Here is a 24371-nt window from a genome sequence, read left to right on the forward strand (position 1 = left end):
AACTTATAACGCCAGCTATAACATATGCACCTGTTACTCAAAAAATTGATTATTATTAATGTTATTATCAAATTTAGTGATATCTAATGGTAAACATTGGTAGAAACAACGGACGAATTCGTGAAAATATCTCGGAGAAGCATTTCATTAACAAGTGATGTTTTTTTTAAAGCGGAACAGAAATGAGTTAAGGACCGGCACATGGATGAACACCAGTTTGTTCGTGTTAATGTTCATGTCAGGTTCCAGGGTTTAGATGTTGATATGCTTCAAGTTAGGGGGAAAAAATGAAAATTTTTCCTCTTAAGAATTATAATGATTCGGGCCTTCGACTCTTAAGGGTGAAGGGCATGTAATTTACAGTCGAAATTTAGCTGGAACTCTTTCATTAACATTTACAACACGGTGTAGACTTACAGATTTATCTCAGTCATTTTTTGAAGATCTGAATTCACATAATGCAAAGTAAAGCATGTGGAGCCAGTTCACTTGTGCTTTCCATCGATGATTTTTCTTTTAAACTGCTTTTAGCTGTGGTCTGGGTTTGTCTTGTTTTCTGCTGATCCGGAAGTCATTTTTCATTCATCCCAGATAGTCCCCATAATCCGGAAATAAGTGCATCTGTAGTTTAACACAGGATGTAAACAAGAAAAACCAAAGGGAATGTGGCCAGGACCCATTTTGACAAGTGAATCGCTCATTTCTTTGATGTCAGTCATATCTAGCGAGGATATCTATTTTTTGAAATTATAAGATCTTTGCCCCGTGGGTAACCTGAGGGAGGTACAGCCTCTTATGTGACACTCGCTTTATTTACAGCCGAGGTTGGCCTCGCTGGTAAGTCTCCACCTCCGCAGAATCTTGTGTAATCAGCAGCTGAAGAAGTCGTCGAAGGAGCGAAGGATTGAAAATGGTCGACGTCTCCAAGGAGGCTTGCGATGATGGTCTCTGCTGCCTGAGACTGATTTTATGGCGAGGTTCCAGGATGAAATTCCTACTGACGTATGACTGCGCGGGGGGAAGGGTGTTGCCTTCCTCCTTGCTCCTGATGTGTCCAGTGAATTTCCAAAGTGACGACAGAGCGTCATCCGAGCCACTGTTCTCTTGGTTCTCTGAAAGCATACTCAAATGATTAAACTGCATTACAGATGAGCAATTCTGCCATGGAAACACTATGAATTGATTCTAGATCAAACATTGTTATAGCGGAAAGTCTGTACACCCTTAGCTTATGACAGAAACGAAATATGCAGAGACGATTTTCTAAGACAAGTTAATCTATTAACCAGAGTCTTACTCTGACCTAGTTCATGTTGCTTCTACGACCCATATATGTCGATAAGGAAATGTTAGTTGATGTAATAATGAGGTTGAATATTCATGTGATTTTTTTTTTCTCTAATATGTCTACGACAGTCTTTAAACCTATTTACTCTAGTTAGAAGTTAAGGCATCGTTTAACATACTCCTCATTCGGTCTTGCTTCTGTGAACCACGCATTATCCAAATCTGAGGGGAAACATGAACAAGATTTAGAATGATTTTATATATATATATGCATGAAATTTTTGATGATTGGCATGATGCCAGACCCAACCAACAACCCGAACACCACCATCCAGTAATGTTTGTTTGCCAATGGCGTCTTAGCTATGCCTCTTCCTTGTATATCAACTGACTTATGCGTATTCCATTTCGTTCTTGTATCTCCCCTGACGATGTGATCATTACACGAAAGTCCACTTGGGGAACTTATCGTGGTTTTATGCATATACTAGATCATACGCACCGCTGTGACCTCTAGCAATGTAAATGAGTTACATCCATTATTTCCCATTCTTTCAGTGAGAATTCATGGAAGGAAACAAACTCCTTCAGTTACCAGATCAGCTATAGTCCCAGCTCCTTGTCAACAGAAACATCAGCCGCGTAACATTCGTGGGATTCTTGCCTAACGTCCAATTTACACCGTCTCCCACAACCCCCAGAGGCATGCCTCCTATCGGCGGGGGACCTTGTCCGAGGCCCGTTGATGACGCTGCCATCAAGCTAGGTAAATGCCATGTAGGGATTAAGGTTGGCAAGCACGTCAAGGTTACACATGTGCCATATCTCTTTTCTTTTTTTGTATTCTTTGTAAACATGCTAGAAGATTTCTTACCCATTTATTGGAGAAAGGAGGTAGTTTTTACCTGGTTGACGGACCTGAATTGATATCTTGGGTGCATAATACGCTAACCATACCACTCAGCAATAAAGGTCAGAGAGGCTGAGGTATATAAGAACTGGTTGGTTGATTGTTTGAGCTTGTCTTCTACTTACAGGCCATCACCGTCAAACTATATTTACCAACCGAAAATCTTAAACACCTTCAGATGTTAGGGATGATTCTAAGACCACATACATTCTCAATATATATGTATATATACGAACAAAAGGTTGTGTCCATAATGTATATGTTCTCTAACATAAGCATACAGTTTTGTCCTTCCCAATTTATCTTTGATAATACTTGTCTTCATGAAAACATCTTGCAACTTTCTTTTGGGTGGAAAAATGAATGTAAACCTTGAAAATAAGGCCACACTTCACTGTTGGCTGCGTTGCCCAAGAGGGCGGTATGAATGCCGTGTTTAAGTATGCACACATCTGGGAGTTATTTCCTTGTAACAGTGTGACCACAAGTATTGTAAGTCAGATATGTCCTAGTGTTTCTCGTGCAGCCTCTTCATAAGAAAACCATTGCACGTCAAGCTTAACCATGTACATATGTACCATGTTTTTGCTGTTATATGTACACACACACACACACACACACACACACACACTTGGTTACCTGACATTGGCTTGGGTGTGTGTTTGTGTGTGCGCATACATATGAGTAAAGACTTTATATATATATATATATATATATATATATATATATATATATATATATATATATATATGTGTGTGTGTGTGTGTGTGTGTGTGTGTGTATTTATAGATAAACACACATACACACACAAGTTTAAGAGACGGAGTGTAAAAAAACCTCTCCCCGTTATACACAAATAGTAATCACATATATTAGCCTAAGCCATGTTCGACCATCCCCGCGGGGGGAGGATAAACACCAGAATTGACTTTGGAACGACTACCGTGTCCAGGACTAGAACCCGGGTAGGCCCGTGCGTGAATCCATACAGTAACAAATATGCGGTGGAGGTGACTTACACAGTAGTGGATGCATGTCCGTAAACAACTAAAAGCTAATCATTGGCTTTTTATTTTTTTTAACATAGCTTGATATTATGAACACAGTGTCCAAGAATTATAGAATTAATCAGTAAAGATAGTAATCGTCCAACATATGCTAGTAACATCACAATGCAAATAATAAATGAGAGGACTTACCGTCATTTTTGGTCTCCATATTTGAAAGGGTTGTTAGCCAGCTACCGTTGAGATCTTCCAGTAGAATAGGCAGATTTCCGATTGTGTCCCCGATCCCCAAGTTCGCTGGGGCAACTACATTTCGAAGGAGGTTCCTCTTACCTACTCTGGGGAACGGGATCAGGTCCTGCCTCTTCAATCGACGACATTCGCCTAAGGAAACAAACATTTCGGGTTTATATAAATTTTTATTGATGAATAGGTTTTATATTATGATCCATAGAATATACATTCATTTTGTACTATTGCTTATGTAATGGGACGTTTTATTATTCTAATGTTACTATTCTTTGATTACATGTTCCATCTCGAGGACAGTGCCTAAGTAAAAGTGCACTTGTATGTCATATGGCGTTTTTCATCTTGGCTAGGCGTTTGACTCCATCGGACCTTTGTGAGGACCGTCGTTCTAAGAGCACTCCCGCTTACAAGCAGATTAACTATTGAGAAAGTGAAATACACCGTTCTCTGGTGGCAGGTTGTCTGATAACCGTCTCAGCTTCAGGGAGCGGAAGACAACGCGATATTAATGCAGTGCTCAGTCCCATGGCCAAGTTTTTACCAGCACCTCCCTGACAAGTGCTGTTATAATGGTTAATAGTTTTTCACTAAAGCTAGATAGACGATTAACACAGACAAAAGCACTACTATGGCTTGCCACCTCCTTCAACATCAGAAGGTGACGGAAACTTATAGATATGTGAAAGTTATCATTGCTTTACTGATAATTTGCAGTCTCACATGCAGTTCGGTTTAATGGGACAGTGACATGGAATAGACCAGGGAGAGGAAGAGTTAAAAACTAACGAAATTGAAGAAATGATGCCATCACCACTCGCCACTTGTTATCGTATTATTTTCTCATCGAGAAGTGTATCTGATAAGATTTAGTACAGTAACTACAGTAATTTACTGATAATCATGCATTATTCATACTCTGAAGGCAGTTATTATGAAAATGGATATTACTCAAGATCACCAATAGATGAGCTTCATTATTCGTTGAACTTTGAAAACCTTGGCTGAGATTAGCTTTTTCTTCTTCTTTACTACGGAATAAAGTTAAAAAAAAAAAAGACTAAATGATTGTTGAAGACCGTGATGCCCTCTCTAAACCCAGAATAATTCTTAACGTTCTGATACTATACGAGGCAGCAACTACCACCACACATTTGACTGGGAACATGTAGATAAGCCACCAAGAGTGGTAGCCGCTTGAGCCTTAATCACTCTCTTGCGCGAACTTCCCTCCAACTCCAAAATTTGGGTGGAGTGTTGGCGGTAATGATGACAGGCAGGTAAGGCGGAGTTACTGGTGCAAGGCGAGGGCGTCACGCCAGCGATACTGACAGGTCTTCCAAGGAATGTTATTATGGTAATGAATTCCACGCTGGCCGTGAAATAGACTGGATATTGGATTTTCAAAACGAGTTAATTTTATCACAGTTAAATAAAAAGATCAAAAAACGCTATCACAGATACAACACACAATGTGTAAGCCTCTGTTGTGTGGTATTTAGTAATGACCAGTGAATGACGAACTCGCGGTTAAAGTCATTGGACATTCTGCCGGCATAGCGTATAAACCTGTAATTTCACACACACACACAAAATATACTCATAAACTCCACAATGGTACACCAGCGTAAAAAAAAAAAAAATAAGAAATCTCTCCACACACTGGTCATTTCGGCTTCCGACCTACGCACTGCCAGGGTCGTAGTCGAACAGTACTATGCCACATCCACCACGAGGGGAAAAAAAAGGCCTGATCAACTGATTGTTTATTTAGGTTTCAATGGTTATTAGCTGCCAGGTTAATTAAGACCGTGAGCGCCAGTTATGATTAAGCAATTCAAGGTAATCATAAGGCCACATGCTGTCACTGAAAATATTAAACACCATTGTCCTTAAGGAATATTAAGACATTCCTTGATCTTTAAGCACAATCCAATTCTCATTTATTAAAACGCCTCAGCATGTACGGTCATTGAACAGAGAGGGATTATGGTTATAGTTAGTACGTGCAAAATGTATTTGTGTATTCATATACATACTTGGATATGATTATAGTCTTTATTAAGTATAGTTCTCTGGTTGATCCTCGAGTCTTACATATTACATCCACCAACCGAAAAAATTTTTTAACAACTTCAGTGTTGAAGATAATTCTAAGACCACATACACTCACTATGCATGTGGCCCATCCGAGTAGGTATTGGGGTGTAATACTTTTCCCTAACAGTAACTTAAATTTCCTGCTGAGCGAACCGCCAATTTGGGCTAACCAATCCAGTAATTCTAGTCTAGATCATATGTAATTTTCGCCTCGTAATAACAGTAAAGTATAAAGTGAAAAATGAATTAGTGTTAGAGATAAATTCAGAGATTACAGGAAGAGGAATAATTTGCAGTGAAGAAGGGATGCGCTAAAATAGAGCAAATATAGGCACTAGCTTTTCGCGGATTATGTAAGCTCGGTATGCCAAGGTGCGCGATAGGCTCGAAAAAGAATTTTGGAACTCTTTTGATGAACGAAAGATGAGAATAGATTCCGAATGTAACCGAAGGATTCTATTATTTACGGGCACCGGTTTGCAGGTGCTTAGGGTCTTTTGCAATGAGAGCACTAGAAACCGTATTTGAGTTCAGGTTAAACTGCTGTGTATCTCAGCATCGTGTGTTGGTAGTTTTGATTATTTTTTTTTTTTAGGTTTGACAATGTAAAAAATCAGGCTCTGTCCTCACAGAAGGATGAAGTAAGTGATGCTGCTTAAATTTTTTTCCGTATTGGAAAAAATCAAATTCTGTTACATAGGCACGTTTCATCCATCCTGTTTCCAAAGTCTTTATCTAACAGTTTGATAGAGTGTAAAATATTATGATCGAGATTAAAATATCTGCGTCGTTTTCTGTGGGTATGCCATAATGCCTTTGCAAGGAGTAGCACGTAGAAACACTCAATGATATTCCGGTTACTCACCATGGACGACGATTAGGGTGACGAAGAGGATAATCCCGAAGTAGGTGATGTCCCTCATCTCAAAAGCCCTAGTGGTTTGGTCCTCCGGCGAGTCTTGGACGAAGTACTTCGAACACTAAACTCGATGCTCGGGCAGCGGTGGCAAGGCAGCTGGGAGGAACAGAAGGGAAAACCAGTGTGGAGAGAGGTAGTGAGGGGGTAAATATCGGCAGAGGTGTGGAGTGAGAGGTAATTTGAGGGGAGAGAGTTTATATAGGGCGGGCGAGCTGAGCGGAGCCTCCCACGCATCCATCCAGCCGCAACACCTGAACAACAACTTGGACACGCCCCCACACCGACCCATCTATTTCGGTCAACTCTGAATATATATATATATATATATATATATATATATATATATATATATATATATATATATATATATATATATATATATATATATATATATATATATATATATGTTTTGGTGTTATGCGATTATTTGGTGTTGGAAGAGAGCTACCAGAGGCAGGGAGAAATCTTTACCAAGAAAAAGTAAGCCCCTTTTACACACTCTCCCAAACTCGGAAACTAACTTCTGAAGTTTCTCACTCGAACCCGTAACCATGTTCGTGTTATTGGCAAAAAACAACTGACCCTCCTCCCAGTTCCCTCCCGCCCCAACAGCCTGCAGACATGCCCCTCTCCCTAACACAATCGCATTCACCTTCTTCATCACCCCAGCTTTAAAAAAAGGTATATCAGCTATGGTGACACAAGACGTCCATGCAGCAGACTTACCTTCACCTGGAACCACTCTCCCCACTCCTTACTCGCACACATGTCTTTCCTCTCGATAAATACTCCTCACTGCTTCTAGTCGCCCCTTCATCCAACACCATGTGTTGGAAACACTTTCCACACGGCATCTCTGTGAACCCTATCATTTGCTTTCTCCAGATCCTCCCTTTCCTTAAGTATTCCTCACACATTCTTTAAGGTAAGCACCTGGTTCACACATGCTCTACTTCTCCTAAAGCTACATTGCTCCTCCTTAATCTATTGCTTTGTACAGGCCACTAACATCTATATCACCACTTGCCCACACAGCTTACCACGTATACTCAGTTGATGTATACCTTTGTAATTCGAGCATTCGCATTTGTCTCCCTTGCTTTTTTATGGCGTTACACGGGCATTCTGCCACTCCTCAGGTAGCCTATCTTGTACCATACATACGGTGAAAATCCTGACATACTGATGAACAATGTTGTCACCTTCTTTCTCGAGAAGTTCAGTTGCAATTCTCATCGACTCCAACCTCTTCGCCGCATTTCGTATTTCGCAGGGGTTTCACCACCTCTTCTCTTTTCACTAAAGAAATAGTCGTGACTTTCTCGTTCCGCATACCTCCATATCCCAGACAGCCCACATCTGCCACCCTGTCATATACCACATTCAACAGTCCTGAACACTCACTCTACCTCCCCATTACCTCTTCTCTGCTTCCCCTTCGTTCCCATTTGTCCTGTTCTTCTCCTCCCACTATCCACCTCCCTCCGAGACAGTTTCTTATTCTTCCTGAGCTTTTCCAATATTCTTTCTCCCCATCTGTTCTCATTTCTTTTTTTTTTCAGCCGTTGCACCTTGCTCTTGACCTCCTGCCGCTTTCTCTTGTTCGTCTTCCAGTGACTCGCACTCCATCCATGCAAGTGTCGCCCATACATCTTTTTTTTGTTTCACTAACAGCTTAGCTTCCTGATCCCATACACACACACACACACACACACACACACACACACACACACACACACACACACACGCACACACACACACACACATGTACTAAGCCAGATATACCCATTTATCGACTAGCCGAGAGAGAAAGGATGAGCGCCTGAGTTGGGTGTGTACCGACTGCTGCATCTAAGGTTCGAACCCATTTGCTGATTCATAGTCAGTATCGCAAAGCAGTATACTACGGTGTGTGTGTGTGTGTGTGTGTGTGTGTGTGTGTGTGTGTGTATAAACCATTTGATTGGGCAGCGAGGTAGTTAAGTATTAGAGGGGAACAATACTTGTGATCCTCTTGATCCAGGAGGGTGGGGTGGGGGGGGGACCCTGGCGGGTATTTCTGTGCCTTGGTCAGTTTGCTTGATCTCCTCTTTCTGTATTTGTTACATTGGTTAGGTCCTTGCCTGCCACGCGCCCCAGCGTATCTTGTATAACACCGTAACGTTGCCTAACATGAGTACCTCTATAATTATAAGTGCGTGAAAATCTTGGAACGCAATTTCGATATTTTTTTCAGGAGTCACTAGAGCATTTTTTTTTTTTTTTATCACAGTTTTGATGATGTTTGTGTTTGTTACTCCTGCGAAAGACTCGAATCATCTCTGACCCAAGATATGTGAAGAGAAGGTCTCCCACCATCTGAATTGCAAAGATGATATTTCGAAACTGTGAGAATCTTATAACAATATGTTGTATTGTGTGATGGCTTGCTGGTTGTTTGGGATTGATAGCATATCAATTGTGACGGTCTTGAATAAGGCCATTATCGAATTATGGCCATCATCTTCAAGCTGCATCAACCGGGCGATGATTCTTTAACCTCCTCTTCAACGCTCTTCATATGTTGAGGGTAATTTTAAGACCACATATACACTCTCCCTACGTTGTATAGGATCAGGGGAAATGGCAAGTATAATTCGGGCGAAATATCTTGTACAGATTAGGTATGGTTATCTCATCAGGGGTGGTGTCTAGTATGGTTTGAGTGAACTTAACGTTGTGTAGATTTGAAATAAATAATGACCAATACGTTAGTATCTATATCCATTGCGAAACACTTGTATGAAGGCGAGGTTCCCGCAATAACTTTGGACTACTAGAAGGTAATTAAGCATCGCATATCAAAGTCACTTGGGTTAATCAACTTTGATAATTGTTATGGGATTAGTTATAAAGTAGGTGTGTTCGATTACGCTAATGCAGCGGGCGCCCAAACTTCATTTTAGGGTGGGCGTCTCAATAACACGAAACTACGGATGATCCAAATTTGCATATAAATGTTGCTGGATTTAGTGGCCGCTGGTTGCATAGTGGTCATGAACATACGTCAGTCATACCATGTATATATATATATATATATATATATATATATATATATATATATATATATATATCTTTCTTTCATACTATTCGCCATTTCCCGCATTAGCGAGGTAGCGTTAAGAACAGAGGACTGGGCCTTAGAGGGAATATCCTCACCAGGCCCCCTTCTCTGTTCCTTCTTTTGGAAAATTAAAAAAAAAAAAAACGAGAGGGGAGGATTTCCAAGCTCCTGCTCCCTCCCGTTTTAGTCGCCTTCTACGACATGCAGGGAATACTTTTTTTTTTTTTTTCATACTATTCGCTATTTCCCGCGATAGCGAGGTAGCGTTAAGAACAGAGGACTGGGCCTTTGAGGGAATATCCTCACCTGGCCCTCTTCTCTGTTCCTTCTTTTGGAAAAAAAAAAAAATGAGAGGGGAGGATTTCCAGCCCCCCGCTCCCTTCCCTTTTAGTCGCCTTCTACGACACGCAGGGAATACGTGGGACGTATTCTTTCTCCCCTATCCCCAGGGATATAATCATGGAAGCAGAGGTGAGTCAAAGGAAGGGGGAGGGGACAAAGGTTCTGGGGGCGATGAAGAATGTGTGGAGAGAGAGAACATTATCTCAGAGAACAAAAATGGGTATGTTTGAAGGGTGGATGTGTTGGAAATGAAATGTTTGGGGAAAATATGTGGTGTGAGGTAAATATGCAGGGAATACGTGGGAAGTATTCTTTCTCCCCTATCCCCAGGGATAATATATATATATATATATATATATATATATATATATATATATATATATATATATATATATATATATATATATATATATATATATATATATATTATCCCTGGGGATAGGGGAGAAAGAATACTTCCCACGTATTCCCTGCGTGTCGTAGAAGGCGATCAAAAGGGGAGGGAGCGTGGGGCTGGAAATCCTCCCCTCTCGTTTTTTTTTTTTTAATTTTCCAAAAGAAGGAACAGAGAATTGGGCCAGGTGAGGGTATTCCCTCAAAGGCCCAGTCCTCTGTTCTTAACGCTACCTCGCTAATGCGGGAAATGGCGAATAGTTTGAAAGAAAAGAAAGAAATATATATATATATATATATATATATATATATATATATATATATATATATATATATATATATATATATATATATATATATACATATATATAAAGAGGCAGACTATTTATTTCCTTTAATACGCTGTTAAAGACCAGTGCATATTTAACACTAACTTTCTGTTAGTTTTTTTTGTTTTTCTCACCCCAAGTTTTGCTTCATCCTATAAAGTGTGAATTAGATGTCCTACATACATTTTCACTTTACCCTTGAAATAGATGAGACACGAACACGAACATTGCCCATCTTCAGTCAGACTGAGTATGAAACACATATAAGCCGAGAATTCTATACCTTCCCATGTCTCGCATCATAACCAAATCACAGAAACGAATATTACAACATAAATATTAGAAGTAAATACATAATATACTGTGAGCCACGATCCATACCGTGGTAGCGTTAGCTCATGCTGGCCCAGGTAGGTACAAGTGAGTCAATGGATGTGATGTATTCGTATACCAAGTTCACTTACGTGGGCAATGACATCAGTGCATCAGTGTGAGGGTGGTGGTTGGGTGGTACAGTGTAAACAAGAGTCCTGTGATTGCTGGCAGGGTGTATACAAGTGTTTACAAGTCTACCTGATTGTAGAGAGAGTTCAAGAGATGGGACCTAACGAGTGTATGTGCGCCTCTCTTTCCAGCATTCTACAAACGTGATTACATATGGGTGTCTCCCTCCATCTGTCTCTCCTTAGGGCACTACGCAAATTTGACCCCGTCTGTGCGTCAGTCTGGCTTGTCTAACGAATCCTGGGGTAACGGTGATGCCCGGCATAATATAAAACGTCCAGGTCTTACCCAGCAGAGTGACCCAATATCAATTACCTCCCCTTCGGAACCCCGCCACCGACGGAGACCACTCTGAGTGGCCACGCAAACACTCTGCTAAGCTCCCGATATTCCACATGGTCGTTAAGGTCCGAGCTGACGGTCTGTGAGTTTCGACCATAAGGCGGGTTCCTTGGTTCTCCCACCTTGCGAATAATCCAGCTGGGGTAATGAAAGATGTTGATAATACTTTCGCGTTGATGTATTAGCAGAGGTTGAAGGGTTTATTGATACAAAGAAACGGACATATACTGGTTTACTACCTGCTCCAGGAATCCCTTCTGTCTCCACAGGACTCCCTCAGCGCCTAGGAAGTCGGCCACGTCAACCGGACCTGACCACAGGTCACAGTGTTGTAATGTGTGCACGTTTGTGTGTTGTGTGCGAGGCAACTGACCAGTAGGTGTGTTCGTTCTCATCATTACGGTAGTTGCACCGTGGGAATGAAGGGTCGTGGGATATGATGAATCGGTGTTTGTAGTGTTGTCAGGATGGGTGATGTCCAAAGCGTAGGCGGGAGTGTGGTGGTGTAACTCGTGTATGTCTGGGGAGTGTGGTTTCGGATAAGTGGATGTCTGATGGGGTTGTTGTTCTAAGAATGAGATGGAGGGCTTTTTCTTTTCTTTTTTTTTTCAACTACTCATCGAGTTATTTCAATATGTATGGGTTATGTCAATGTCGTGATTGTTGAGAGTGGAGGAATCTGTAAAAAAAAAAAAAAAAAAAAAAAAAAAAAAACAGACCTCAACAGCATGTCTCTCGACCCGAGTGTCCCAAAGGATGTGTATGTCCGGGGACATGATCCTCAGTGACCGTAAGTAATGGACCTACTTGGGATGTTAATGTTAGAATGCTTCGTCGTGCAATGATACATCATCACATGAAAAAGTATAACTTTGTGCCAGTTCACACCAGCATCTTGTACAAAGATATAGTTTAGCATAGGTGTTATATCAGCTATTTTCAATATATGATTTAATGTATATGTACTGCAAGTTTTAATAGAGCGAAGTTTCATTATATATATATATATATATATATATATATATATATATATATATATATATATATATATATATATATATATATATATATATATATATATATATATATAATCGTATATATACATATATATATATCTGTAGCATAAAATATATATATATATATATATATATTATTTAGCACAATGTCACGCCTTGTCTGGCGGGATCTCTTCGTAAGAATGCCGTCAAAAGCCCAATTGTGAAGCAAAAGTGTCTGTACAAGGCTTTTTCTTCTAACCCATCAAGAAATTGAAACGGCCAAAAGGTAAAAAGGCCTATCTCTCACCTCCAATAACCTCCATCCCCCCCTGTGTTATTGTGTAAGAAAAATCCTTTCAAATTCGAGATATGCAAAGAGAGAGAGGTACTCTTGGCGAGCCCCTGTAGTGAGGAGGGGAGGGCGAAGTCGCCTATATAACTCGTCTGCGTCGGGCGGGTCGTCCAGACCGGACGTGCGAAGCCCGCCATCAGTGTCCACAACATTGGCCCACTCGCCTCGAGACATTTTCGTTTAGATCATCATTGTTACGTCGCGTGAGTAAGCTTCAGAAAGTAGGAGTAATATGTGTATGTAATATGTGCGGTATGTTATGTGTGTGTGTGTGTCATGTAGGAGAGAAGTGTTCTCAGCATTTTGGTGGTCGAAATTTGGAGAAGAAATATGAGTGTCGTAGCCATTCATAAATGTATATATGAAAGGGATACATGGTCTAGGCTAGGATATATATATATATATATATATATATATATATATATATATATATATATATATATATATACAGAGAGAGAGAGAGAGAGAGAGAGAGAGAGAGAGAGAGAGAGAGAGAGAGAGAGAGAGAGAGAGAGAGAGAGAGAGAGAGAGAGGTAACGTAAGTATAGATATATAACTACACTCGAAGTACCGTAATTACTTCGACCATTCCCTCAGACCTGGTGCAAGATGGTGGTGGCCGGAGCTTGCTTCCCTCCTCTGCTGGGACTTCTCCTCTACCTCGCCTCCTCCTCGCTCGCCTCCTCTTCCCCAGCTCTGCTGACCTTCGACTCGCCTCTCTCGCGCCCTGGGAAGTTCGAGGTGACCCCGCCAGTGGCTCAGGACCAACCCCGCTACCGCTTCGTCAAGCGCCAGAGTCCAAGTAAGTGAAAGCGTGTGAGTCAGTCGTCTACGCTAGTTTACCCTAGCTTAAACTAGATTAGGTTTTGTTGCTATGGTAGTAAGGAAGGGTTGATGGAAGGCGATCGATGGATTTTTTGCATCTCCTCAGAAAATATATATCACAAGGGTTGATTAAGCCACGATAGAATGACTCCGAAGGCATCTTATTTCAGTATTGTGTACCCATCACTGTGTCGTGATATTCATCGTTTTCCTTTATTTCGAACACAAGTTTCTCATCTTCATAAATACGAATATGTTTCTCTACACCTTGACGTGTCCTGTAGAGGTAGACTACTATATCTGTAACATACCAGTTGTTCATCATTAACATACATATCTTACTCCAAACACAGGTAAGTGTTCACCAGTGTTCAGTGTTCTTACGTGATCTTTGTTCTGGTGTTCAGTCCCAAGCACAGCGTACCCTTTGAACAGCCTAGTTTCCGTCGCTGTCCACACACACACACACACACACACACAGCACCTCGGCCGGGCACCGTCCTTCTCGCTGGGTAACATTGTCTGTTGGACTTATTTTCCCAGGTCACAGTTGAAGTGTCGATACTGACGCACCATCTGGGCGAGGCACAGAGCTGCCTGCCCTGTGTATGATGAACCTAGATGATGATCCTCACCTCAGGTGCTCGCACATTGTGGGTGGAACAGGTTCCCGTGTCCCAGATTTCTACAAGCGAACTCTTTGACTGAATCGCAGAAACCGCGTAGACAAGTGTGGTAATTACTGCCCAGATGTAGACGTCTTCGTTTTGTTATTACTCACATAAGATTTTGTATTTCCTCTCCACTGATGGTAAATCTATTTTCAGAAGCAATGTTAAAAGAGCCCTCGAGGTATTTGTAATGTATCTGGTCTGTACTAAGAATGCAGGATCAGTGAGATGGGTAAATTTTCAGCAACACCCGAGGATAACTGGCAATCTCTCCCTGCTCCTCCACCTGCCCCGCCTGATCAACATATTATGTATCACGCGAGCCTTCGTCACGTGATACGTGCTACTGGTAGTGGTTGACCAGCCTCTCACCTGGGGCTCTGAGGCGGCCGCCTCACACCATCCTCTCTGCCCGCACCTCCCGCGCCATCTGCATCCTTCGTCCACAGTTTACTTCTGCTTCCACTGACGTGCACAGGTTTCTGGTTGGGCTGAAGTCCCCCTCCTCTCCATCCAAAAGTGCCCCCCCCCTTTTTTCTTGTAACGAAAGTGCTTCAGGTCTGGTCCCTTCCCCCGCTTTTTTTTTTTTTTCACCCCTGTGACTCGGCTTCAAATGTTCTCTGCAGGGTACTGCCTACCTCAACATTCCTCACGGTCCTCCCGATCCTCGTCCTTGCATCCCCACACTCTCTTACTCTCGCATCCCCAACTCCACCACCTCTCCACCGTCACCCGGGTCCTCCGCATCCTACATATATCTTCCCCAGGTCCTGGACACGACCATGTTCGCTAAATAATGTCTGTCTCCAGCGCTTGACACCATGTTGATGGCAGCTGCTGGTGGTGGTAGAAGGGTTACGTTGCCCGTGTAGGGCGCCTGGAAAGGTGAGGGGACGGAAGAAAGGGACCAAGGGAGGGCTGGAAACTGGTTGCAGGGTATGGCTGGAGCATGTGGGAGGCTGGAAGACTGCTTAGAGGTCCGAGATGAGGCTTCTGAAAGGAGGGCGCCAAGATGGGGCTCCTGTAAGGATGGATGACTTGGTTTAAGGGTTCCGGGTGAGGCGTCTCCCTGATGGTTGGGTTAATGGTTACAGAGCCTGGTTGGTGCACCTGGCAGGAGGCAGAGCAAGGATTACAAATCCTGCTCATACATCTGGGAGGGGAGCGAGAGCTTCATGTGTCCGAGTGGGTGTGCCTGGAGGGTAGGAGAGAGGGGTCAGTGGACTCGATGGTACTTCCAGAAGTTGGGAGAAGTCTTACTGGATCAGGAAGGTAGATTATGAATCATGGGTTTCGAATGGTGATCCAGGAAGTAGAGAAGACGTCATGGAACTCGTATGGTGCGTCTAAAAGAGAGGGAGAACGGTGACAAGACGGAAAAAAAAAATAAATTGCTTGCAACCGCAGTAAATTCAGACGGGACGTTAGATCCGATTATGTATATATTCATTATCTGATCTTTTTTCTTTCTCTTATTATCGCTAAACCTCTTTGTACTTTCGTCACAGCGCTTATATCTCCATACTCCCTCTTCTTCACAACACTCCGACTGTATTACAAAGTAGAGAAAACGTACGTAAGACGTAATTCCAAGGTATCTGTACCCCTCATCCAGCGTGACGTCAGATACCATTGGTCCAATTTTTTGAGGCGTGTGTGAAGTGCGCGATCAGCGGGGTAATCGCTGGGGAAGGAGATGTTTACGCTGTTTCCTCTTAAGGTTATGGCCATGATTCAGGGTGTGAGATGACCAGACTCGTGTGGTGGTGAGAGGCAAGGTGTGGCCCAACGGCTCCGTGCCAGAGCACTGTGAGGGAAGGAACATGCACTGTAGAACAGTTGAATTTGTATCTACCTGTATATCTTCACTTATCGCGAATCTACCCTGAGTCTTCCGTTCTCCTCTCTACTTTCAGTAATTGAAATCTGTATCTTCCTGTAATTTTCATGTACCGGGAATCTACGGGGTTTAACAGTATAGTGGGCCACAGAAGCCTGCTGACTTTAAGCGCACTCTGGAGGACCGGTAGGCCTATAGCTTCCTGTGTCTGCGTCCGTGCGAAGAATATTATTTTCGTCCATTTGTGTTTTCTTTTATTCCCCTGCAGCAGTTAACGCGGTACTTTAGCCCTTCGTACCAAGATCGGGAGAGGGTCAGGTCAAAGGCCAGTTAGTATCCCCCAGGGTTGTGTGAAGGTTGAATTTGTCGAGAATGAAGTGAATTTAGGATCGTTGTGTAGTGAAGACGAGTCTAGTTGCGTCCTTCTGTAGTGAACATGATGGGGAGTGACGGTGCGGTGCGAGACAATCCTACATCGGTTAGCCAATGTTGGCGTTTGTAGCTTGTAAAATCAGTTCCCAACATTTCCTCCGTGTCCTCTTTCCAGAGCATTATGTCCCCAAAAAAGAAAAACATTTAACTTTTCAACGTTTCTCATCAAATTTATTTTTTCTCTTGAGTCATCCCTGCCAGGTGTATGGCGGACAAAGAGATGACATTCTGTACAAACAAACTCCAGATACAATCCTCATTTTCTATAGGATATTTCTTAGGTATCCCCAATATTATCACAGCAGTCAAGAGTTTCTTGAAATGGGTAACATTACTATTGATTCTTACACGACGTAGCTACAGTGACATATCCCTGATACTTTTCGTAGCTGAAAAAAAATATTTTGCTTTTCAAATGAAAGCGGAGGTAGCGTTTGGAAAATTTAGCAATAGCCGTGAATATATATATATAAACTTGCCAAAGCCTAACTCTCATCCCACAGTGTTGCCAGAGGAAGAACAACGCCTTGAAGCACGGCGAGGGACCGTGCTTTAAGAGACTATGATCATACACTTGCTTCACTGTGCAGATTATCCCTCGAACGGGTGGAAAAGTACAGGCCAGCAGGTGTTGAAGCGAGGTGAAGATAAGAGATGATGATAGTAAGAACTGCTCTCGAGGAGTAGGACGAGAAAAATCGCTTTACGGTGTTTGTATATATATATATATATATATATATATATATATATATATATATATATATATATATATATATATATATATATGTGTGTGTGTGTGTGTGTGTGTGCGTGTGTGTGTGTGTGCGTGTGTGTGTGTGTGCGTGTGTATGGTGTAGAATACCTTGCTGTTTCCTGTGCCATGACACTGTTGTCGGATCTATTAGGCGATTTAGCATCAAACTCCTGTCTTGCAAAGCATATTATTGGCTTGTATGTTCATTACTGTTCCCTGATGTGTACAGTTTGCAAAATGTGCGTCATTCTACTTTTTTCTTCCCCACCATGGGCGATTACATGGATGTTTTGCACGTGCGTGTCCTCAGAAGACCTCTTGATTCAAAGGATTCCATACTATCCCTCTTGATTCAAAGGATTCCATACTATCCCTCTTGATTCAAAGGATTCCATACTATCCCTCTTGATTCAAAGGGTTCCATACTATCCCTCTTGATACAAAGGATTCCACACTATTCCTGGTACTGAGCTTATCGCACGCAGCCTTATAGACCTTGCAGGAAATCTTGGGGAAGGGGGTCGTGGGGATAGATAACCCCAGGGTCCTTCCTGAAGGGAGGTCGGTCATGGGGTCAATTCAAACCGACGTGCTTGAAGGTAGACGAATGTTCAGGCTGGTCTCGTGCCCTGCAGGTGGAGGTGGCGTGGAGGAAGAAGCTGCCCTGCTGGCGCTGATGGACATAATCCCCAGGACGGCCCGCAGCTCCGGGGACTCGCTCGTGGTCAGGCTCTTCAACACCCTCGACCTGAATGGTAAGAACACGGTTTATGGTATTGAGGCAGCCAGCCAGCCAGCCAGCCGCTCGGCTGATAGATCACACAGTTGAGGTGTTACAGACGTTACAGAACTGGGGTTTGTCGTCATGGGAGGTGCTGGTTAACTTGAGACAAGAGCTCACGATCTCCACACTCTGGGTAAGCTCATGGGTGAGGGACGTCTAGATACACAGGATGGCAGATATACTAGGGTTGATTACAGAGTTAGATAGTAGGGTTTATACATTATGAACTCGGTTGAAGGTTTCAGTGATGAATACAGTAATAAAGTAGCTGACATACCACACAGCTTAAGGGACAGAAAACTGAGCTGTTCACATGCAAAGCTAATCACTTGTTCACGGATTGTTCATGATGTTCACCAGGGTAGGTCTAGAACTGTTCTTGTATCTGTGTGTACGAGATGTAACTGGAACAGTTCGAACATGGTGAACAAAAGGATGTCCATGGGGGAGGGGCGATGTGTGTGTGTGTGTGGTGTGTGTGTGTGTGTGTGTGTGTGATTCATCGGAAGAGGTTGGGGCTGGAAATGATTAGTGCCCCTAAAGTAGATTTGACCGCGGGTGGACGCGGTTATGTTATTCTAATGAATGCCGAGAATCCATTAGATCTAAGATCATACAAGATAATCAGACCACAGAGATCATTAAATAACCCCAGGCATCATCAACAGTCCCTTCATTAAGGATATATATATATATATATATATATATATATATATATATATATATATATATATATATATATATATATATATATATATATAGTCAGGGCCATATATGTAATAAGAGTTTGTACGGTATATTCAGATTACCTAAAACGCCTAACGAAGGTATTTAAGATTGGTCGTTTGGTGGTTATAACTTGATGCGGACGGCCTTAACGACCCTTGGCAGGTCGATAGGCAATAAAGCCATCCAGCCTGTGACGACATGATTGAATCAGACTGCATCCACTGAGTAAAGAACGTGAGTCGCCAGTTTTCTAAGTGGGATGTCACTTGCTGAGAGTGTCGTTCGCTGGGATGTCACTTGCTGAGAGTGTCGTTCGCTGGAATGTCAATGCTGGGAGTGTCGTCTGCTGGACATCCCGTGTTATGACGCCACTTGCGCATGCCACCTGCAACGAGAAGTGTCTGTAATGTGTGTCTTTACCTCATCAGAGGACGGGGTCATCGACGCTAGGGAGTTCGAGTCGGTAGTGATGATGGTGGCCAGTCTGAACCGCCACACTTCCTTCTTCTAGACCACAAGTTGTCTGCAGAGCCTCTCCTACGTCAGGGAACGTCTGTTTTTCGAACATGAACGAGTCATCTGGCGAGGTGAAGTTCTGGAGAACAATTTCCATGTGTTGGAATTTCTTTTTAAGTCCAAAGACCGTACAGACTGGAAGATAAACAAGTTATTGCTGTAATGGTGAAGGATCCTCATACGTCGCCATCTGATGACGTGTGTCTGTGAAATGTTTGCTTCATCTGCTAAAGAATTCGACGAGACGTTATCTGCTTGCTCGTCCTTCCTGCTGGAGCAGCGTCCATCGGGAGGTCACCTGCTGGAATGCCGTTCGCTGGGAGGTCACCTGCTCGAGTATCGTCCGTTGGGATGTCACTTGCTGAGAGTGTCGTCCGCTGGGATGTCACTTGCTGAGCGTGTCTTCTGCTGGACATCCCGTGTTGTGACGTCATTTGAGGAAGTTATGTATACATAATATCAATTCATGTAAGGTTGATGACCCATTAAAAGCAGTAAAGGAACAACGGATTTGACTTACAGGGAATAAAAATAGATGATACAACGTTTCTTTTTTTGTTCTAAAACAAGTGGAATTCTCACTGAAATACTTCACGACTTCCTGATATTGTTTTCTAAAGGTCTCACTGAGGTGTTATCTTACCACAGTCCTGTGCTTTGGTTGAAATATTGACGAGAATTGATAAACACAATCTCGGTAGGAGCATTGAGGAGGGGTCTTCATTACTCACACACACACACACACACACACACACACACACACACACACACACCTGTAAAGATACATCGTCTTGTTATCCGTGCAGAAAAACAGGAGAGTTTAGTTTCGCTAATAAAGAGTCATCGTGTTGACAAACCATGACAGTATGATGTCACTGAAGCATATTTTAGAATATACTTTTCTAACTCAAGTCAGTGCATACTGGGAGATGTTACTGGTGCCATCTACCTCGCGAGGGCAGTATGCGCTCAACTGCTACTTCCATAAACATCCCTGATGAAAAAAGGGAAAGGAACGACAACTTCATTGCTTGAAGAAGGGGAAATAAAATTTCCCGTTTGACGGTAACTTCCAGGAATGGAACATGGAACGTGGGTAGACTTACGTGCCCGGGAGCTGGTGTGATGATCGAGCGGAGGTGGGTGTTTGTAAGCCGCCGCCACCACCCCGCGACCGAGGTCTGGTCCCTGTACTTCGAAGCTTCGAGCGGAGTTGGACCCCAAGTCACCTCTGGGCCTCCAGTAAACTGGAGTTCACGAAGAAAGGGAGTAAGTAACCAAGTGTTCTGAGAGCTTCGATATGAATCGGATGCCATTTTCTTCTGTGATGAGTCTAGCGATGAGGGTGTGTGACTGTGTACGGGTATCAGAGGAACAAGACGAAGTCCAAGTTATAGACCACCAATTGAAAATTCTTGAGCAACGTCTGTAGGTTTTCAGGAGAACTCCAGAACCATACGTGCTGGGGAAGAAGCAGGTATCAAAACGGCCCACCCTTGAGTTGCCGATGGCCACACCAATAATCAGTTTGCCGAGTATTGCGTGGTCTAGCTAGTGGTGGGGACACACAAGCAGCCAGCTCTCGGGAGCAAAAACCAAAGTAATGCTTTTTATATATATATATATATATATATATATATATATATATATATATATATATATATATATATATATATATAAAGCTAATATAGTTATATTCAGAGATAACATCACTCGATGGTAAAGACAAAAAAAAAATATCTACAGTGTTAAGGGATAAACTATATATATATATATATATATATATATATATATATATATATATATATATATATATATATATATATATATATACAACACAAAGAATCTGTGTACTAAACAACGCGCTGCTGGAGAGTGAGGACGCGGTACACACAGCAGCCTCCTCAGCAGTAATACTTTAGTATAGAGGGGCATCGCTGTCGTCCACGTCAGCAGGAAATATATTACCATAACCGACAAATGTTACTTGACATTCTCGTGTTTTCATATTCCTGATGACACAGTTGCTGACGTGTATTATCGACAGTAATGCATTAGTTTGTTCTTGCCTTGTAGGATTAACACAATTTGTTGTTACGTGATTACACTTAATTCGTCTCAGGTCTTGTTCCGTCTCCACATCGAGGCTTCTTGCTGAGCCACCTGGATGAATATGCCGCTCAAATGGACACGGGGAGAAAGACACTAAATATCCCATTCAGGTCAGACATCAAGCTAGAGGATGAGGTTGAAGTAGGGAAAAAAGTAAACTTTCAGGGAAACATGACATGATGAATATAGAAAACAAGTTTCAGAGATGAATGATAAAAGGAAAAGAAATATCCAGAGACCATAGTTGTGTACAAAATGAAGCTGAGGAACAGGAACGAGGAGGAAAAATAGCATGAACAAGAGGAGTCCAACACAGGGTTACCGGGAAAAGATAAACTGGAAGATGAAGAGGAAAATATAATCAATTGGACGAAGTCTTATGTACTAAGAGACTTATCATGGTTTTCATCCAAAATGAACATTTAGACGCTTCATCATACTCTGAAGAAGAAAAAAATAGTTAAGCTCCACTCATCATACTCTGAAGGAAAAAAAAAAGATAGTTTAGCTCCACGTATAAGAGATAAATTGAGGGGTAACTTGGCTACTGGCAAGAGCTCGTGCAAGCTGGTATACAGAAGAAAGTTTCTCAGACGTAATGAATCGGTAAGAAATATGACCCACATTCCTACTGCTACGAACCCTTGAAGTCCACCAGGCTGTGTTGAAAGCAAATCCTTGTTCGGCAGGATAATCATTTTCACTGTAATTGAGGATGATAATATGCCTATGAAGTAATACTAACTTCCAAGTAAAAGAAAGATAAAGATCTGATGTCAAACTTTTATTTTAGGTCCAGTGAGAACAAACGTGTCTTTTAGGTTTCATAATAAGATTAATGGGATTCCTCTCTTTATGTCATTATCCATGAAACTTCGGGTGTGTAAATATATATATATATATATATATATATATATATATATATATATATATATATATATATATATATATATATATATATATATATATATATATATGTGTGTGTGTGTGTGTGTGTGTGTGTGTGTGTGTGTGTGTGTGTGTGTAACTGCATCATTCTTATCTCTTGTCATTAATAAACAAATTCACATACGGTGTTCGTGTGTTCATCATGGTTATGTTTGTCTGTGATTATCTTGGGACTGTACGGGGGATACAGTTATACGCTCTTGTTTACCTTCTCTCGAACCCTCTCTCAATATCATAAAATTATTTTCACTTTGCTGTTTAGAATCAGTTTTTTTATTAACTTTATTCCAGTCTTCCACTGCTCTTATACTATACAATTACTTTTATACTTTAGAAATACTCTTATAACATTACTTTTTTTCATTTTGTCTATGGTTATCTGGCTATGTTATAATCTCTGATTGTGCTGTCGTTGCATGTCTCGAAGATGTGTTTTTCTGTTAACGTCATCAAACTGGTTTGAAAACCTCGAGAATAGATAAAACAGATCAAATCACCCCTTGCTCTTCTTATCTCTTTTCTCATGCTGGACAAACTTACGGCCTCTAGCCTCTCACTATAACTCAGTTTTCCTGGTTCTGATAATTTTGTTTACCTTTTCTGAACCTATTCTGTTTGTTCTTTGTCCCTCTCTAAGTGTGATGACCAAACTGGAAACACATATTCTTGTTTGTGGCTTAATATTGGATGTAAACAGGTTGGTGAATATGTATATCCTTATCCATTTACTTGAATGAGATTCTGGTATTTGCCAACATTTTGTTTCCTATGCTGTTCTCCTCAGCTGGGGTTCTGGCGACAGGTTAAGTATAGTTTCGACTTCTGAGTTTCTATCAAACACACATTTTTGCAGGTTATTTCCTGGAGATGCCAAGTCATTTGAATAAGGCTCCTCTGACTCTCACTTTCTCATGTTCTCTCTCTCTCTCTCTCTCTCTCTCTCTCTCTCTCTCTCTCTCTCTCTCTCTCTCTCTCTCTCTCTCTCTCTCTCTCTCTTGCTGGTGACGGAGAAATAATTCCGACATTACGATTAGTATGAAAGTCACGCAACAGGTCGAAGTCGGGCGGAAGGAACGCCACTCACACGCGTATGGCTGGTGACCTACGGCAACCTTGAGGTTCGACCTGGCGCTCGCTCTCTCTGTATGATCGTTCGCCGCCGCTTTTGTTGGCTGCCCGGGTCTCGCTCGTAGTACGTCATGTGTGCCTCAAAATGGGTCCGTCTCCGCATTGAATTTACCGACTCACGAAACAGAATAAAGTAGGAAGCTTTCTCAAGGTAGATCGCGTATCTTTATCCAGCTATACCAATGTTATTTTGTTCTTTCAGTGTATCGCAGTTGCTAGTCTATTCCTTCATTGTATCTCATTTGCCTCCTCCGATAGCAAATGTGTTTACCATCCTGAGTGAGATTTGAAGTGCTTATATATACCCTTCCCGTTGCTGTCCGGCGCCGTTAGCTGATCTGGTGCCGTCAAGTCGCTCCGCTTGACTTTTCGAGGCTGCAGACTTCATTCTTAAATGAATCAGTTGATATAATGGATTCGCTCTGACTAGGTTTTCGTATTAATTAACTTATGAATATCGGCATGAGGATTTCCGCTATCTTTCAAAACTTGGAAGACGAAAGATTTAGGATATAAATGTGATGTAGTGGTTTATATATATATATATATATATATATATATATATATATATATATATATATATATATGGAGAAAAACTGGAGGAAGTGAAGTGTTTTAGATATCTGGGAGTGGATCTGTCAGCGGATGGAACCATGGAAGCGGAAGTGGATCATAGGGTGGGGGAGGGGGCGAAAATTTTGGGAGCCTTGAAAAATGTGTGGAAGTCGAGAACATTATCTCGGAAAGCAAAAATGGGTATGTTTGAAGGAATAGTGGTTCCAACAATGTTGTATGGT

The 24371-nt window shown here is 41.9% G+C and overlaps 2 protein-coding genes across 2 annotated transcripts in view; one reads left to right on the forward strand and one right to left on the reverse strand.

The window, feature by feature from the left end:
• Positions 1-294: 294 nt before the first annotated feature.
• LOC139765249 (uncharacterized) lies at positions 295-6622 on the reverse strand. Its single transcript, XM_071692588.1, has 3 exons — positions 6419-6622; positions 3397-3588; positions 295-1112 (listed from the first exon to the last, which is right to left on the reverse strand). Exons 1-3 carry the CDS (start codon positions 6474-6476, stop codon positions 814-816), a joined length of 549 nt encoding a protein of 182 aa, XP_071548689.1. The 5' UTR covers positions 6477-6622; the 3' UTR covers positions 295-813.
• Positions 6623-12953: 6331 nt separating this feature from the next.
• The window catches only part of LOC139765239 (uncharacterized), a 120228-nt gene continuing 108810 nt past the window's right edge, over positions 12954-24371 (forward strand). Inside the window, 3 exon segments of the mRNA XM_071692579.1 lie at positions 12954-13038; positions 13433-13637; positions 17993-18112. Coding sequence (XP_071548680.1) covers positions 13445-13637; positions 17993-18112 — 313 coding nt within the window. The 5' untranslated portion in view covers positions 12954-13038; positions 13433-13444.

This window comes from Panulirus ornatus, chromosome 4, assembly GCF_036320965.1.
Source record: "Panulirus ornatus isolate Po-2019 chromosome 4, ASM3632096v1, whole genome shotgun sequence".
Lineage (NCBI taxonomy): Eukaryota > Metazoa > Arthropoda > Malacostraca > Decapoda > Palinuridae > Panulirus > Panulirus ornatus.